Below are 19029 nucleotides of genomic sequence, written 5' to 3' on the forward strand. Positions count from 1 at the left end.
AACTGGAATGTGGCTAGCACAGCTGAAGAACTGAAGTTCTCATTTTAATTCAACTTCACAGGATCACATGTTGCTAGTGACTACCACACTGAACAGTGCAGATGTAGACAGACCTGGTTCAATTCAGAACCCTGAAACTTAATAGCTGTAACCTTAGGCAAGTTACTTAACATCTGAGCTTCAATTCCTCCGAGTAGAATGGGGATAGGCATTGTACCTAAATCATAGGGTTACTGTATATGTCTTCAGACACGTTATGTAAAACGCTTGGCACATAGTTATCTATAGTTGGGAACACTGCCATTGGTGTGCATGTTCAGACCCTACCCAGGAGAGGGGGCCCTGGCCTGTAACCTCAAAACCTACAACCGCAGGTCCGCATGTTCAGTTCACACTCTAAGCGCCAGCGCATCAGGACACCATATGGCTATAACCATAACCTGGCTTCCACGTCCCAGTCCTGCTGACTTCTAAGGGTCAGGGTCAGTGTCAGTTTTTTGTTTTGAGACAAGAGTCTCTTTTGCCCAGATTAAAGTGCAGTGGTGTCATCATAGCTCACTGCAACCTTGAACAACTAGGCTCAACCAATCCTCCTGCCTCAGCCTCCTGAATAGCTGAGATTATGGGTGTGTGCCACCACACCTAGCTAATTTTTCTATTTTTTTATAGAGATGAGGTCTCTTGCTCAGGCTGGTCTCAAAATCCTGACCTCAAATGATCCTCCCACCTCAGCCTCCCAGAGTGTTATTACAGGCATTGAGCCACCACGCCTGGCCCAGGGTTTTTTTTTTTTCTTGTCAACGAATTGGCAGGCTCTGGGCCTGTAAGATCAAGGACCACTGCCTCCCTCTCCCCCTCAGGCCCCACTCCTACCCCCAGTGTACTCAACTAAGGTGATACTCTACTGAGGCTACTTACCAGTTAGCTTGGAGGTCAGCTTTAATCTGATTGACCTTGGCTTCCACCTACTGTTTAAAATGAAGTGGGGGGAGTAAAGACGGGAGAGGTGGGTACTGCCCTGATTCTAGCCTAGAACATTTGGTGTTTCTGAATAGGCCATTCAGTATGACTTTAGTATTAGAAAGAAGATACTCTTTATTCCATCCTCTGTGGAGACAAAAGCTGTTCCTCCTTTGAGCACTGACCTACATAGACGTCCATTCCCCTCTCCAGCCTCCTCAGCCCAAGCAACTAGACAGGGCAGCGGAACAAGGGTCTGCCCTCTCCAACCTGACTCGGACCCAGCCCCCCCTGCCCTTCTTGGTTGCCTTCACCCCGAGTGCACCTTCAAGGCAAAGGGCTCTGCCAGCCGCACCTCAGTAATGAGCTCAGCCCCTTGGCCTTTCTCGACCTGAGTGTTTTATCTCCATTTCACCGTCAGGGCTTTTTTGCATATTTCCTAACTTTGCTAAGATTTGACTATGTACAATTTTGTTTTTCATGTTATTTCTTTCATGTACTTCCACACAATGTAAGCAGCAGAATGCTGGAGGCCTGCCCTCTTAAACCTTCAGCGTGCTGCTGGCTGGCACAGGCAGAGGCCATCCCCGGGTGCTGAATAGGTCAGCCACCGACAGCAAAGAGGACACAGTACTGTGGCTCAGCCTTGAGCCTTTCCACCCTTTTGCCAAGATTCCTTCCTCCTCTTTCCTCAGTCACAGTGTGGCTATGCACAGACCCTTGTTCTCCCAAGGGCGGCATTCTCAAGTCTCAAGAGTCTTCCCCCTGGGCACCTGGTCAGAGCTGTGCCCAAGCCTGTGCACACAGCAGTCTGCCCGTGAGACTGGGCCAGCCTTTTCTGAGCCATAGCTGCATCCAAAAGCTACCATGTATCTCCCGGAATAACCTGGGAGACTTAACTGGGCATACGAGCCGTCCTCAGTTCCTTTCCACCCGGATCTTTAAGGCCCATCTCTAGTGGCCAGTGTAAATGTCTGAACTCACTTGGTGCTGCTTCCCATTTGGTCTTGGGATTTGTCCTTTTCCTATCCAGCTTCCATTCCCTTCTAGGCTATTCCATGGCCACTTACACATTACTTGTGAGATCTGGGGCAAGTCACAACGACACTGAACAGGGATATTTTGACCAAGACCACATGGCCCAAGCATCTCCAAGAATAATGTGATTTCTCAAGAACATACCTATGTGCACGTGGCCTGGGATTAGCCTATGGTTTCAGTCCTCTTGTCAGTCTTAACTGTAAGGCTTCTAGTATCTTCACACCAGATCCAACAGGCATCTGTATTGAAACTTTATTACAAAATTATAAAGCAGAGCTCTGTTAACACAAAAAAAATACACATTTGGGTTTGCTTTAACCCCCAAGTTTGAAAAAATCTTAAGCCACTTGAAGTAACACATTCACATCCAAGAGATTTCAACAAATTGATACAATATATATTGAGCACTAATTTCTGTACAGCTTATTATTAGTTTGAATCCAACTATTCCAATGTATTACGAGCCAGTCAGCTGTCCAAATCTTAAGTCTCAACTGAAATCTCAGAAATCACAGCAAAAGCCACGGAATAATTGGAAGAATTACATGTTTCCATGATAATTAAAACCAAGGATTCGTGAGGGGCACGAGGGAGGATTCAAGGATTTAAAAAAATCAAGTTTTATACTTGGGTTAGATATCGACTGGAATGGGATGTTGGGACTTCCAACTTTTATTTGTTGTAATAATAAAAAATGATACCGAAAGAAAAAAAAAAAATCAGGGTTGACGCCTTTCTTCCTAAATGGTAACTCACCATAAGAGAACAAAACATTTAAAGGCAAGTTCTTTCTCCAAAATGTGTAAAGAACATCAGTTCTAATTCTCACTGAGGTTACTAACCAGCCATCAGTATATTATTTTCAACTTGTGTCTAGGAAGAAAATTGGGAGGTAGAGGGAGGTAGGGCTTCAGCAGAGAAAAGTGTGAAGTAGGGAGAGAGCCAACTTCTGCCCTGAAGTTATTGCTAGATCTTAACTGAGTAGCATATACATAGACCTGTTTCACAGTGGAATTCAAAAGTAGCTGAATGAATGATCCTTTGCTTAAACTGGCAGGCATTGTAAACTATAGCATTTATTGTCTGCCAGAAAGGTGATATTTTCATGGGAAAATCTCTGATTCCCCCAATTCCTACAAAAGCTTCGGCCCAGAATCAAATCATCCAGGCCTTGGTGTCATGTCGAGGTAAGTGGCCCAGTGTTCAGCTGACAACTATTTTTTCAAATTATTTCATTCTCCCAAAGGGGTTTAGTGGTTGATGATGAAGCAAAAGCATAAGTACGTCTGCACCAATTAATAGGACCCTTTAGAGGTTTCCCACTGCCACCCAGAGTCATGATTGGTTCTTCTAGTCTCAGGGAGCTCAGCTGCGGCAAGGGGGGGCCCTCCTCAGGTGTTTAGGGTTTGCATAGTTGATCCGTTGGTAACGGGAGGACACACAGCTTTCTTGACAGCATGTGTGTTCTGTGCTTGCCTAAGCTTTTCCAGCCAACTTAAGCCCTTTGGTTCTTCCAGTGGTCTAAAGACCCTAAGAGGGCTCAAAAACATCACCTACTCATTATATGCTTCTTCCCTGACCTGCCCCCAAAAATCAGTAGGCTAAGAAGGAAAATGCAAGTAGGGACTCCCCACCAACCTGGGGAATTAAGACTTCGGCTATCTGTTTACAGGCAGAATCCAGGCTCATTGAAGTACCTTCTGATACCTCTTAGGTGTTCTTACAGGTGTTTGGTCTCCAGGAACTTCATCTGGCTAGAGAGGAGAGCAAGGTTCTTTGCCTAAGTCTCTATGTCTTGGGTGAGACCAAGTTTAAAACCTGATGAGTAAGGGGGGGGGGGACTTTATTTTCAGGGGAAAGTGGTTTAAAACTCCTGCCTACTCCAAAAAGAGGCTCAGAAGCCAAGCCAAAGTTAAGCAGAAAGCCACTGCCTTTACCCAACACTTCTGTTTTCCTCACAGACTAAAAGATGGTGCACAGTCAGGCCCCAGGAGAGGAAGCAGCAGAGATTATCCACGCACCATCCCCTGCCTAGAGACTGCGATTTCCCAGCAGTTTGGAAGCCAGATGCCTGCTGGCTCTTAGGGTCAGGACAAAGACTGAGAGCTTCCAATCCCAGCACTTAAGGAAGCAACTCTTAACAACTGAAGTTTTTTGATAACATTTGTGTATCATTTCTTACCAGAGTTAAATTTACTGGCCCAAATTCTATCTTAAGGACCACAATTGGTCTGGTAAACTAACATTTTTGGTCCAAAGAAACAAATGGATTTTAGGTAATGTAGCAAGAGACCTTAGCAAAGGTAGGTTAAAGCACAGAAAGCCAGAGACCAGAAATTTAAATCCAAATGTGCTGGAGAGGAAGACAACCATTTTTGACAGGACTTTTGATTGATGAAACACACAGGCAAACATCTCCAGGAGGAAGGGTGAAACTGCCTAGGTTCTCAGAGGAAGGGAGGAAGACATGGTCAAAGTTCTGGCAAGTCTGTTCATCATGTACCACCATCACCCCAAGGATCACTGAAACAAGGACTCACCCGTGTGATCTGTAGCAGTCCCCAATGGCCTCAGGGGCTTGGCCAGTCAAAAGGTGTACCCCCATGGCAAGACAGGCACGCCCAGGGGTAACATGGTGTCTTTGCTTGCCCTGATCTTGGGAACGCTGCAAAATTTCTTCTTTTAACTTGCCCCCTCTGCAAGCTGGCCAACCCTGAGCCCAGACATCCCAGGCTATGTCCCTGTAAGGCACTGAAGAAGCAGATGCAAGCCCTCAGGACCGGAAGACGTGCACAGCTCGGATCACATACTGCCGGCAGATGGGACATTCATTCATGCGTTTGCCACACTTGGTACAGGTCACCATGTGGCCGCACTCCAGCAGAACACAGTCAATGGGCGAGTCCATGCAGATCTTACACAGGTTCTCCTCCAGGCTGGACGGCACTGCTCCCCCTGCACAAACATGGCAGGAAAAAGGGGCAGAGGGGAAAGTGAGGAGATTATCTAAATTTATGGGGTATGGGGGCATGGAGTGGGGGAGAACAGGCACACCGAACAAAGCCGTGCGGGGCATGGAGTGGGGGAGAACAGGCACACCGAACAAAGCCGTGCGGGGCATGGAGTGGGGGAGAACAGGCACACCGAACAAAGCCGTAGGTGCACGTGCTTTGCTCCAACAGCTCCTCCAAGACAAGGTGTGCTCGGTGACCAACTCCACTTGCTTAACCCGTACCTCCTCCCCCAAAGGCTAGTTGAAGAGTACATACAGTACTTCTGGATCAAATACATCCGAAATACATGAGAACTAAGGCAAAGTCCTCAGCTTAAATAATTTTCAGACAACGGAGGCTGTAATATAGTGAGTGGCACTTAGGGACTCATTATCCCCTGAGGCAGAACATACGGAAAAGACAAAACCGGTGCAGAAAAGTAGAGATAAATGGAACTGTAATGAATAGTTCATTAAGGATCACAAGGCTTATCTATAAACACATCCCCAATTTAATAAAATCATGGATCATGGGGGTCCCCTGTGCTATCCCACAAAATACCCCTGGGGCTGCCTCTGAGGAAACTTCTGGTATAGGAGCTTAGCAGAGATTATTGCTCCTTCTTCTGTGCTGCCCCCAAAGAACTTCATTTAAACCCCCATGACTGCTTATCACGTTGGATTACAACTTTGAGTTTGCCTACTTATCTCACCCAGTAGACTACGAGCTCCTAGTTCAACATATTCATTCCATTTCTACAATTACATACTTAGCATTTACTGTATGCTCTGGGGTCAGATATTCATCTTTAAAGCCCCCAAATGCCAGTCACATGGCAGATATTCTCCAAATGTCTGATGAACGACCATCTCCCAAGGGAAATGAAAATAGCTCCCATTTACTGAATGCTCACCATGTGCCAGGCAGGGGCTGAAAGCTTTGCACGTATTAAGTCACTGAATCCTCGCAAAAACTATGAAGTAGTTACTGTTACTTTTGTTACTCTCATTTTATAGATGAGGCCACTGGGGCCAAAGAGTTAAGTGGCTTGCCCAAGGGCACACAGCTGCTAGGTAGAGGAGCCAGGACTCAAACCCAGGCAGGCTGGCCCCACAGCTCCTGCACACGGTGTGGCCTTCCGCGTTAAGTGCCCTGAGGATAGAGACTATCAAGATGACATTAACTGCCCAGTGCACGGAGTCCTCAATAAATACTAACTGGTTTGTGCCAGTGGTAAAATACAATAAGCATGACCAGTATCCCAGGTTAGCTACACAAACAGAAAAATCTTCACGTTCAAAAGCCCAGCTGAGGCTGGGTGCAGTGGCTCACACCCGTGATCTTAGGACTCTGGAGGACTGAGGTGGGAGGATTGCTTGAGGCAAGGAATTGAAGATTAGTGTGAGCAAGAGCAAGACCCTGTCTATACAAAAAAACACACACACACACACACACACACAAAAAAAAAACCCAGAAAAATTAGCCAGGCATGGCAGCACATGCCTATAGTTCCAGCTACTCGGGAGGCTGAGGCAGGCGGATTGCTTGAGCCCAGGAGTTTGAGGTTGCTGTGAGCTATGATGAGGCCATTGCACTCTAGCCCAGATGACAGAGACCCCGTCTTAAAAAAAAACAAAACAAAAAAAACAGTCCAGCTGGCTCTCAACTATAATCCCAGCACTTTGGGAGGCTAAGGTGGGAGAATTACTTGAAGCTAGGAGTTCCAAGCCAGCCTGGGCAACATAGTAAAACCCTGTCTCTACAAAAAAACTTAAAAATGAGCACCACTGCACTCCAGTCTGGGTGATAGAGTGAGACCCTGTCTCTCTTTTTTTTTTTTGAGCCAGAGTCTCACTCTGTTGCCCAGGCTAGAGTGAGTGCTGTGGCATCAGCCTAGCTCACAGCAACCTCAAACTCCTGGGCTCAAGCGATCCTCCTGCCTCAGCCTCCTGAGTAGCTGGGACTACAGGCATGCGCCACCATGCCCGGCTAATTTTTTCTATATATATTTTTAGCTGTCTATATAATTTCTTTCTATTTTTAGTAGAGATGGGGTCTCGCTCTTGCTCAGGCTGGTCTCGAAGTCCTGAGCGCAAACGATCCGCCCACCTCGGCCTCCCAGAGTGCTAGGATTACAGGCATGAGCCATCGCGCCCGGCCGACACTGTCTCTTTAAACACAAACACACGCACACACACACACACACACACACACACAGCCATCTCCAGCATGTCTTAAACTGTAGCCTAAACTAGGTAGCCATAAACAGAAAACTGGCCTTACACCAGTCACCTCCACCATCTGGGGCTTGGCCATTCCACAGGAGAATTCTTCCTTATCCTGTTGCTTCTATACTTTTTCTCTTTTCTGGATTATTCAAAAAGTTAAATACTTCTCTTAAGTGGTGGGCTGGATGTGAAAGGAGTGAAACCTCTTTACCTCCTCTGAGGTGCTGCTGGTCCTAACAGGGAAAGTTTGGAAGAGACCGAACTAATACAAATACGTAAGATGAGCAGGAGGAATTTATAAATGTTCAATTACTTATTTTTTCTCTCAGGACTAACAATAAACACATCAGCTCAGTTGTCAGCATGCTCCGAGGGAATCAGAAAAAGAAAGGAAGGCACCCAGTGGTCAGCCTGACCTTGGTACCAGGTGAGGGGGTGGGTCTAGAACTCCAGATGGTTTTGGGGAATCGAGAAAAACTCAACTCTCTTTTATGTCTAATGAGAAATCATCAGACATAAAACTCTACCCCATTCTGAGCAAAAGGTCATTTTACTGAATGACAAATTTGGAAGTCTTCTGGAAAAGTTTCCCAATGCTTTGCAGACTCCAACACTCCTCTGAGAATGTTCTCTCTTGGGAGGGAGCTCACAACCACATAGCCTTGAGGCCTTTGTAAATGTGTAGCAGATTCCGGGAGGCTCCCCCGATGGTCAGGAGTCTACAGTGTGTTCTCGGGGTACCTGACCCCAGTGGGGGCTTTAACACACAGGCTGGGAGGTGGGATGTGCAGTTTGTGCCCAGAGAGCCCCCCACACAAACCTTTCCTTTTTTTTTTTTTTTTTGAGACAGAGTCTCACTCTGTTGCCCAGGCTAGAGTGAGTGCCGTGGCGTCAGCCTAGCTCACAGCAACCTCAAACTCCTGGGCTTAAGCGATCCTACTGCCTCAGCCTCCCGAGTAGCTGGGACTACAGGCATGCGCCACCATGCCCGGCTAATTTTTTCTATATATATATTTTTAGCTGTCCATATAATTTCTTTCTATTTTTAGTAGAGATGGGGTCTCGCTCTTGCTCAGGCTGGTCTCGAACTCCTGACCTTGAGCAATCCACCCGCCTCGGCCTCCCAGAGTGCTAGGATTACAGGCGTGAGCCACCACGCCCGGCCCTGAGTGCTTTTTGTAAAGGTGTGCACAGAGACCCTCCCCCGCCAGGCCAGAACCCAGTGAATACAGCAGGACTATGAAAAATGAACTGAGTGTCACACATGGCACCACTCGCTGTGTTCTGTATTTCACAGATATCGGACGTAGAAATCAGTCTGCCCCTGGGTATGCCGCCACTCTGCTTCCTTCCCAGGGAGGGGCAGTGAGAATTTCTGAAGATGCTGAGAAACCCTGGTTCTTAGTGAATCTCCCCCCACACTCTCTGGATATCCATATGCTCAGAATTCGTAGGCTGTCAGCAGGAATCAGGGTTGGAGGAGGAGAAAGACAGAAGAGCCAAGAGCCTAAGCCCGTTCCCGAACAGGAACAACTACATACCGTTTTGGTCTTCAGCGCCACACACTGAAAAGGAAAGAGAAAGGTGTCTGAATAGGTGACGATGGCATGATGCCTCGCGCAGTCTCCCACCGCCCTGCTGTCATCCTGACCACTCCCTGCTGGAACCAGGCTTGCCAAGAGCCTGGACGGACACTTGCCCTCTTCATTCACCCTCCGTGCTGAGAACTAACACATAGCTCCTGCTGTGCGTCTGATCTACCTTTAAGAAAAGGTATTCCACCAGTTTGCAGGAACAACTGCCGAGCAGTAGGATGCCGTGTATGCACAACATCCTTCCCTGTTGTTTCTGAAGCCAGCATTAAAGTCTGGATGGAGTTCCCATGTGGAGTCATCTGTTCTATTCCCAGCTCCTCACAACTCTAGGGAGGCTTGTAAGGCAATGCCAAAGGGAAGCCTGACACTCCACCTCAGCAGGTTTCACTCTGTGATCAGGTGCCAGTCAGATGTCCTCTAACTCTGACGAGTTCCAGCGACTGCTAGGGGAGAGCCTGCGGCCTGGCGTCCCCCACCGCTGGGACCGTGCACGGACTAAGTATGTTGCTCTACAGGAACTTAATCAGCTGGGGATGGGGAGAAGGTGAGGGTTCTATGGTGAAACAGTTTCAGGAAATGCCAAATTCGAAATAGCCAGACACATTTCTGCAGGACTTCTCTGCTTTTAATATAAAAATATCTGCCCTGAATCAGTAACAGGGACATAGGATAAAGTATTTTTTCCCAAATTTATTTAACCACAGACCCAGATATTTTTCTGGATATCTCCTGAAAATGACACCACGTAAAATGCTCTGGGAAATGAACAAAGGAAAAGCCCAGGTGCAGGCAAACAGATATATTCTTCTACTGTGTGTACAAAGATTCGCTTTCTAATCTCCCAACTGTTTAGAACAAATATTGCTGGAGGTAGCAGTGAGTACAAAGGGGATGGCATTCGGTGGGAAAGGTCATGGACTTGGGCCGGAAAATCCTCAGTTCACATCTGAGCTCCACAAAAGAAGTGTGATGGTGAGGAGTAAACAAACACAGGCGGTGCCGACCCAGTCTTGACACCCAGCCACAAACGACAGCTATTATTAGATGGTGCAAATGTGTGACTCCCTCTGCAGCTAAAAGCATGGAAATCGAATCAGGTCGATGCCGTCACGCTTCCGAGTGACAGTAAACACTCCAAGCTCTGTGCAGCTCCCACCCAGACAGCCCCTCACCCAGGTGCTGGAGTCCCTTCTGATCCTTGTACAGCCGCGTCACCCTCTCCATCAGCTCCCACTTCTCACAGCAGCCCTTGTAGTTGACGAAGTTGCGAGCCAGGATCTCCTTCAGCTGCCGCACCGTCAGGCCTTCGATGTCCTCCAGGTCGGTGAGGTCCGACAGAGAGGCCCTCCGACCTGGGACGAAGCTGTCCTCTGAGTCCACGGACTGCAACGGCAAAGATGAGATGGGTGGGCTCAGCTCTTACCTCCCCGCAGCTCTCCAAGGACCCCAGAACACTCATCACCCTATACTTTTGGTGACTGACCTCCAGAAAAGTAGGAACAGAGACAGGAAAAGTACCTGGCACGGTGCTCTGCACTGTGAAATAGACTGCAGTCTCTTCCTGACCCACAGTTCTGTGCTCTGGCACAGACAGCCACAAACCAACCAATGAGTGTGACGTAGTAGGAGCACTGGTTCAAGGTAGATGGCCCTAATTTTGAACCCTGACTCCTCTACTGCTTAATGCTGAATAATACGGAGACAGCTGCTTACCTCTCTGCGCCTGTCCGCCCCTCCACAGAGGAGAGGCAGCAGTCCGACCCTACAAGGTTCCTGTGAAGAGTAACTATGGCAGCACGCGAAACCAGCAAGCACAGTGCTGGCCTTTCTCTCTCCCCCGGAGAGTTCCGCTGGCCTACAGAGGCGGCGGATTTCAGGCCATCAACTACAGCTCCATGACCCCAAGGGCTGTGCTTGCGACTGGCCCTGCCTGGCAGAGGCCTGCGCTTCCCATTATCTGATCGCCTTCCCTGGACAGTGGCTACTGTGTGTGAGAAGCAGGAGAAAAGAGCGAGATTTTCACAGCAGCACCCGAAGCCTGCTTTCTGGCAGCTCTTAGAAAAATCAAGAGACTGGAAACATAATGGGCCACGAGGCTCCCGGTCTCCACCGTGACCCCACAACTCCTTATTAACACACTGAAGGATGCAAGGGTTAATGTGGAATGCTAATGCTGCGCTGCTCCCTGAAAGCAGAATTTCAGAAGGACTGTGATCACAGGCCGGTTCTCTCTCCACCCGAGTCTGCTGAGAGGTTCCAAGCACACCAGTGAAAGTGCAGACACACACCCGAGCAGGGGCCCCACCTGGGTCTCGTCCTCAGCAGGTGCTCTGGCTGTGCTCTCCAGGTAGCCGGGCTCTTCGTAGTCCTGAGACACATGGCCATTGGCCTGTGGGAAGAGAAAGGTGACACCACATCCACAGAGATGTCCCAGAGATTTGCATAGCACGGGCCTCTTTCTAGCTCACACAATGTCCAGAATGTATTCCTATCTCCCCCAGAAATCTGGAGCCTCTCACGACAGCGTTGCAAAAGCTTGTTCTCTCATACTAACTTTATCAGGCAGAGAAACCACACAAATAGATTTCAACAGACATAAGAGCTTCCCTCTAGAACAAGAGTGCATTAATTCTGCCCACCACCAGGATGGCACCAGCCACCACGCACCGTCAATTTAATCCCAGCTGGAGTAGCCCAGGTGAAAGGGAGATTTACTATGTCCATTGCACTGCTGTTCTCTGCCATCGAGTTTTTTCTTGACACTGATCTAAAATTGCCCTCCCTATGATTTCTACCCGCTGTTCCTAGTTCTGCCCCTCAGACCAATGTCCACTGTTTCTTTCCAAACTCTTCATATCCTGTCTTCCCCTCCTTCACACTAAATCTCCCTGGCTTCCTCACCTGACACGGACGGGACAAGTTTCCAGACCCACCCCACCCTAGTCTCTCTCTCCTACCTCGTAATGCTCTCACACCTGGAGGGCACTCTATTACTAAGAGCTGTCTGGAAATCTGGCCAAACGTTATTTTAATGTATCTACAAATCAATTAGGCTAAGACTATTTAAGACAAATGTCTGAGTTTCATTCTGCTTAGAATTCTAGCTTCTCAAAAGGTTCCTCCTGACCACTCCTTTATTAGGTTTTGCCAGAGTAGTCAGAACTGTGAGCCTCCTAATTCTGTCACCATTTAAGCCACTGGATCCTCTTCGCCCACTGCTCCGTCCACGCGAAAGGCCTGGTATGCAGACTCTGGGTGCAGAGCGCCTGTGTACCTGCCAGACAGCCTTGCTTAGATCAAGGAGGTGGCTGAGTTCACAGGCCTTTTCCACCAGACCCCAGGAGCACCAGTAAAGGGACAACCTGGGAAGCCAAAGTCACCTGCCGATACAAGCCAGATTACATGTGTCCCAGGATACTTAATATGGAGCTAGTCAAGAAGAGGCAACAACTACAGTGGAAATGAAAAGTGGCAGTAACAACAAAATGCCAGGTGATGACAAGATCACACACATAGCACACACATCACACACCGCACGGGGTTGCATCTGAAACAGTGTCTTCATCAACACCTTTAGCTCTCTCTTAGCTTTATGCAGATGTGGTGCCCACTGGCCTCTTGGAGACTGTCACCTTGGAGTTACGCTGGAGGCTTTCAGAGTCTAACCTGTTGCTAAGTAGACAGCTTTTGTATGTCCTTTTTTCCTAGAAAGAGACAACTGGACCTCATGATGCAAAGCATGCTCTTGTCTTTCCAGTTTGCCCACTGGCTACATCAAAATCTACAACTAGTACCTGTCCACAGCTGGGCTTACTGTACACACATCCTTCCCTAGCAACTATTACTAGAGGATTAAAGGTAAAAGAAAGAACCCTGGTGGAGCAAGTATTATGAGGAGATTTATACTGTAAGCGCAGCTCACTTGTGGACTTGTCAGATAGCCTTGCATAAGCTCCTTGACTTCCCCACGCCTGTTTCTCCTGCTTGCAAAGTGCAGATCTCACCAGAACAGGGGATGTGAGCAGACACTAAGGCCTTCTGAAAATCTCAGAGTTAAAGTACACAGTAAGATCTGGTACATAGGATAACCTGTAGGTACAATCTGGAAACGTCTGGGTAATAACAGGCAGCTTATAATTTTCACTGAAAAACTAACCTGAAGGTTCTTCAGGGAAAAATAATTCCTCAAGTTCCTCTCCTGACTCCCTATAAATAGAGAAGAGTGCTCCGAAAACTAAGCAAAAAGAGGAACGTACAGCAGGAGGTAAAATCTGTCCAGCGGACTGAGAGCCAGAGCCTGGGAAATAAAGTCCAGGTGGGGAGAAAAACATGCTCAAGCCAACAAGGGAGTTAAATGATTTTACTGCAGTTAAATTCTGCTATCACACTGGCCTTTACGCCTCAGTGCCTGTCAAGAGCTGAATCAGGGGGCCCAGTCCCGGCAAAGGAGGTGATCATAAACAAGAGGCAGCAGCCACCCACACCATGTGTGGGAACTGACAGCACTAGCACTACACCAATGCTGAGGAGCTCAAAGCTCTTTGGACGTGACATCGTGCCTTCCAAGCCTCCCAACACCCTGGGCAAGGTCAAAAGTGCTATGGGATTACTTAGCCCATTTCATTGCTGTAGGCTCCAAGTTTGCCCACAGTGACCAAGGAGTCAATAACAAAAGTGCACGTGGAAACCACAGCTTCTAGTTCCTAATCCCTCCACTTTGCCCAAGCCCTATAAATGACGGGTCACTAAGGCATTTATGTAGACCCAGGAGATGCTGCCACTCCTTACAATGGTTATGTCCACTGGCCTCACTCTACTCCAGCAGTTAGGTGGTCTGCGTGTCCACCTTCCCTCTTCCAAGGGCTTCTGAGGACAGAGACAGGGGTTACTCACTTCTGTACTCTCCATGCCTGCTTCATGATCAGTGTGCTGCTCTTAGCTCACCACTTTCAGGCCCCCCAGGATAATGATGAAGCAGCGAACAGTACAGTAGGACGCCAACCAGGCCCCCTCCCAAAGGGCTGAGAGCAGCCATGTCCTTGTCACAGCATTTACGTCCTCTCCCTTCCCTCCCTCTCTTGTCCTGTATGCCTTGTGATGGTCACTGAGGAACCCAGTTCCCAATCCAGCTAAGGAGCCACAAGCAAAGGGAAGTGAGAGGACAAACTGGAACAGAACTAAATTTGGAGAATTAACAGTGACAACAGTGAGTTTAAAAAACAACAAACAAAACAACCAAGAGCAAGTTTTCTCAAAATATTTCTGGAACAAAGAACCTTTCAAAAATGCCTTACTGGGCTATGTATGTAATGTATAAAAAACAAACAGAACACACACACACACAAAAACCTGGTACCATGAATAAAGCCAAAACATGAGTCCGATGTCTAGAAAACATCACTTCGTGTATCACTAGGCAGAAAGGTGTCACATGACCAAGACACTTCACGTCACACCCCATTCTCACAATGCAGGTAGGAGAGGAAAGTGAGCCCACAGACTGGCACAGACTGGCAGACACTACAAACGGGCCCATACCTGCTGATGCTCCTGAGCCGGGGCCGAGGGGACAGAGGTGGCTTGTGCAGATGGAGAGGGGCTGGGTGAGGTAGGAGGTACCGTGCTGGTGTGAGGCTGGCTCAGGAAGGCCTGCTGCTCGGGCAAGTCCGGGGACAGGGTGGGGGCACGAGTCCTGCCCTCTTGGGAGATTATGGGCTGCTGGCCAAGCACCAAGAACACCAGCTCTTCTTTCTCCCGGCACATTTCGGTAGAGATGTCATGGAGGCTGAGATAGTCCCTCAGGTCCTTCACCTTCATCTTCATGAGCTCCTCCCGCTGAAAGGCTGTGGCTCGGAACCGTTGGCAGAGAAGGCAGAGGCGGGGCCCATTCCCCACTTGGCTCGAACAGGTCATGCAGAAATTTTTCTTACAGTCCAAGCAGGTCTGCTACTTAGAGCAAGAGGCAGAGGAAGCCACGTCAGATTGAGAGAGTAAGACAGAGAGTGGGACGGGAGTTTCACGGCTGCCAAGCCTACCAGGATCTCCTCCAGTCAATCTTACTTTTACTAAACCTCCAATATCTAAGGGTGCGAGCTACTTTGCAAATTTTAGATTAGAGGCCACTCAGGGCAAGGGGTGTAGTGGCTCACGCCTATAATCCTAGCACGGTGGGAGGATCGCTTGAGGCCAGCTGGAGCAAGAACAAAACCCCGTCTCCACAAAAGATAGAAAAATTAGCTGGGCATGATAGCACACGCCTATAGTCCCAGCACTTGGGCCCAGGAGTCTGAGGTTGCAGTGAGCTATGATGAGGCCACTGCATTCTAACCCAGGCAATAAGTGAGACCCTGTCTCCACCAAAAAAAAAAAAAAAAAAAAAAGCCACTCAGATGTGGCAGACCTCCAGTATGTATTTGTGTGCATGCAAGTACAGGACACTTCACATTATTTCACTGAGGCTTGCTTTACTTACTGACAGAGAACCTAAGGATATTAATCAAGACTAACAGCTTTAGAATCAAAAGGCTCTGCATTTTTTAGTAAGTCTTCCTGTTTCCCTCATTTCTTACAGTGTCACTGTGAGTGTGTAACTTAGCCTTTCTGGGCATTCAGTTTCCACATCTGTAAAATGGGGATGATAACAGTATCTACCTCATGAGGATGTTGTGAAGAATAAGAGATAATGCACTTAGCATATCTGGCACATAAGGAGGCCTCAGTAACTGTTAGCTGTTTTAATTGTTATTGCTAGGAAACATTAGCGAATGATGAGAGCCAGGATTCAGGTCTTAAAACTATGATTCTTTCCACTTTATCGCTGAAGTAAGAAAGCAAATGCATGAAGGGTTATGGTGGTAATTGTTACTATTAACATTAGTATTAATCAAACTTATCGGGGTGTTTTTATGTGCTAGAACTACCCCAGCTTGTCATTTAATTCTCAAAGCAAACCTGCAAAGCAGCTATTAGTGTTCTTCCCTGCTTCACAGACAAAGCAACCAAGAGACCGAGTATCATATTCAAAGTCAGTAAAGAGCAGAACTGGGACAGCCCCTCCCGGTCTGCTGAGGCTAACGTTCACGATCATGCTCTTTCCGCCAGGCCGTGCTGCCTAGCTCAGTCCCCGGCCCATCCAAGCACAGGGCAGCACTGAGTCCAGGGCCTGCCTTTCCCTCTCCAAACCCCACCCATGCTCCATGCACAGAGCCTGGTGCCAGGCGCCCCTGCTCCAAGAAGGCCCACTCAGAGTGCCAGGAATTCAGTGGTGCAGACCACATCCAAGACAAATATTTGGACAGCTATGGGAAGCCCTCTGGACATTAGGGTGCTCTCATTCGTGAAAGTACAGAGCGTCTCAGTGAGGCGACCAGAGCGCCTGACGGGCAGGCTGGTACTGCCTGGCAGCAGCTGCTCCCGCAGTCACTGACAACACGCCACCGCTTGCCCAACCCTCAAGAAGCAAACCCTCGGCCGCTCACCCCACAGGCTGAGCGAGCACAGCGACATCTGGCTGAGCTCTGTTCCAGCCAAGAGCAGAGGTCACACCCCCAAGGAGAGGTAATGCCCGAGCACACTGGGATCGTCCTTGAGGGCGCCCTCACTAATCCTTTTAAGAAGTTAAAAACTTTTCATCCTGTGGTGACTTAAGTATTAACCTAAATATCTCTGCTCCCTCTTTTCTAAAGATAGAAATCTGTTCAAGCCAAAAAAGAATGCTCAGGAGACAGGGTTCTCATAGTTGAGATCAGACGCTCTTGTGTGGGGCTAAAAGTCTGCATAGTTAAGATAGTTATATTTAGTTTTCATCTAAGTATCATTCATACAGCAAAGGGAAAAGGAAATAATGTTTGCCATCCAGTTTTGACTATTAAGACTTAGAAGGCATTGCGGAGGGATACATACACATGTCAAGCTCCCTTATTCTCCACACAGTTACAGCCAGACAATAAACTGTTCAGAAACTGGCTTAAAAGTACACACGGCCGCACTAGCATTATAACAGTTCTGGGACCAGTAGCCACACCAATGAAAAATGGATGTTTTGGCATATTTGGGGTTCATTCCTATTTAAAGCTTTCCTACTGGGAAACAAAGTGTGTTTAGCATGACTGAGAGGGAAACGAAGAGGCTTCAATGTCATAAAGCCGTGAACCTGACACGGAGCATTACCTAAGTCAGTGCAGTCTGACTAAAGCCTGTGTTGCTCAATCAGCCAGATCCAAACAACTGTCTATTCTTTCTTCAAATGTGTGTGGCTTGTTGGATGCATGATCAGAATGCAAAGACAGAAACCCAGCTTCCGTGCAGCCCCCTGCTCACCAGGGACTCTGAAGTAAGCTGGCATCTGAAACATACCCTACAGGAAGGTAGCGCTCGAGGCTAACATCCCAGTTTGCAGGGGCAGGAGAGAACAAAGGGAAAGGAAAAGGGACTGTCAACAAATGTGGGCAGAATGAGCAAAGGACAGGCTTAAGTATAAATTCTAACAAATGGTTCAAACCAACTGAGAAACAAGGTTGCGTGAAAGGTGAATTAGTGGAGGCAACATGCCTGTGGAAATGCCCAGCAGACACTCAAAGTCCAGCATCAAAGAGCTTGGTGGCTGCACCTCAGGCAGGTGCCACCCTCCAGGGACAGGGAGGCCATGTGGGTGCTCTGCTGGTTCCCGTTTGCCAATCTGCCCTTCCCTCACCCCACCCCCATTCCATCCATATTCCCTGGCCCTGGTCAGGCTCACTTTGTCCTTTTAGTCCCTACCAGTCTAAGGACTCTGGAAACATTACATGAGAGCACGCACATTATGCCTTCGCATAAGGTGGACACTCAGGGAAAGGTGACATAGTCACCTTTTACTTCTTTTCCTCGGGTGTGCCTCATCTCTGGGCTCTTGCCAGTACTTAAGACCCACTCTTCCCTTTCCACTCTGATAGCTGAATATCACGCCATGGCTCCAAGCACGACCTCCCCACTCCCCCTCCCCTAACTGGTCCAACTAAAGAGGCTGGGTGCCAAACTCCCTCCAAAATTGTCAGGGTCACTGCTAAACCACAGGTAGGTATTACCAATGCAGATGGGATACTTGGCTTGTGGCAAAATTACAGCCTGCCATTTCTTTCTTTCCAGGACTGGAAACTTAGGGAATGCCAAGTGACACGTCTTACTTATGTTCTCTCTATGAAGTCCTTAATGTTATCTGTGCTTTGCACCCAATGAGCATTCAGAAAATACTGACCATAATAGGAAAAAAAAAAAAAAAAAAGTAAAAGACAGTAGGATCCATGTAATCATTTCAATTCAACCACTTCTAGAACAGACATTTTAAAAAGCTCCTGGCTGTTAAATGCCAAACCCTTGAGATAAGAACACTGATCCACTTAAGCATGAAATTACAAATGAAAAAATCTCATAGGAGAAAACATCCTTGATATACACAAAATTCATTGTGAATTACACAAAATTAATTCATACTTTTGTAGCAAGAAAATATTGTACCAATAACCATCTTTTACCATCCAAATTGGAATTTTTCTTCCCCCCCCACAAAAGCTATTCCTGCTACAGACACTTTCTTCCTGTCGCACTGCCTGGCGTGCACTGCTCCATCTCCCCGCTTGACTTAATGGGTTAAGCAGGAATGACCTTCTTCATCTCTGCCTCCCTAGCCCAGGCAACGCCTGACACACAGTACGTATTCAGTAATTTATTTTCCAATAAATAAAAAGTTCCCTATTTTCATCATTGCCATGCTACTAGGCACCCACACCTATAACCTGCACTCTTCAACTCCCCGCCAAATGTCTTCTGGGAGGGAACTTTAGAGTCAAGGACCTGGGTTTGAATCCCAGCTCTGTCATTTAATAACCATGTGATCTTGAGGCGCTAACTGAAGTTGAAGGAAAAGAATGAGTACTTTAATGTCCCTTATGCTGTTTGTCAGGAACTCTACACAGTTTTCTTTTTAAATTTTAAACTCTAAGCCTTAGTTTCTCATATGTAAAATGGGATTTGGGAGATTCTAAAACTTGTATTATAGTTATTAGGAGGACTGAGTGAAAAATTCCTTTAAAACAGTCCCTTGCACACAGCAGATGGTTTAAAAAGCATTATTTCCTAGTAAATTTCCCATTATCACCATTTTTTAAAGTTATTTTATTTTATTTTATTTTAGCCAGTCAAATTTAGCAGTGGGGGAGCTGTATACCAACTGTAGTG

The 19029-nt window shown here is 47.5% G+C and overlaps 1 protein-coding gene across 4 annotated transcripts in view; it reads right to left on the minus strand.

The window, feature by feature from the left end:
- Positions 1 to 4774: 4774 nt before the first annotated feature.
- Positions 4775 to 19029, minus strand: part of RFFL (ring finger and FYVE like domain containing E3 ubiquitin protein ligase) — a 66403-nt gene continuing 52148 nt past the window's right edge. For 3 of the 4 annotated variants that reach the window (XM_069482289.1, XM_069482290.1, XM_069482291.1), the window contains exons 3-7: positions 14356 to 14763; positions 11123 to 11206; positions 9990 to 10200; positions 8764 to 8787; positions 4775 to 4956 (exon numbers count right to left, since the gene is read on the minus strand). In XM_069482289.1, the coding sequence (XP_069338390.1) occupies positions 4775 to 4956; positions 8764 to 8787; positions 9990 to 10200; positions 11123 to 11206; positions 14356 to 14763 (909 nt within the window). Of the gene's footprint in view, positions 4957 to 8763; positions 8788 to 9989; positions 10201 to 11122; positions 11207 to 14355; positions 14767 to 19029 lie in introns of all 4 variants that reach the window. The other variant, XM_069482292.1, reaches the window with a different exon arrangement.

Source organism: Eulemur rufifrons, chromosome 9, assembly GCF_041146395.1.
Source record: "Eulemur rufifrons isolate Redbay chromosome 9, OSU_ERuf_1, whole genome shotgun sequence".
In the NCBI taxonomy this organism is placed as follows: domain Eukaryota; kingdom Metazoa; phylum Chordata; class Mammalia; order Primates; family Lemuridae; genus Eulemur; species Eulemur rufifrons.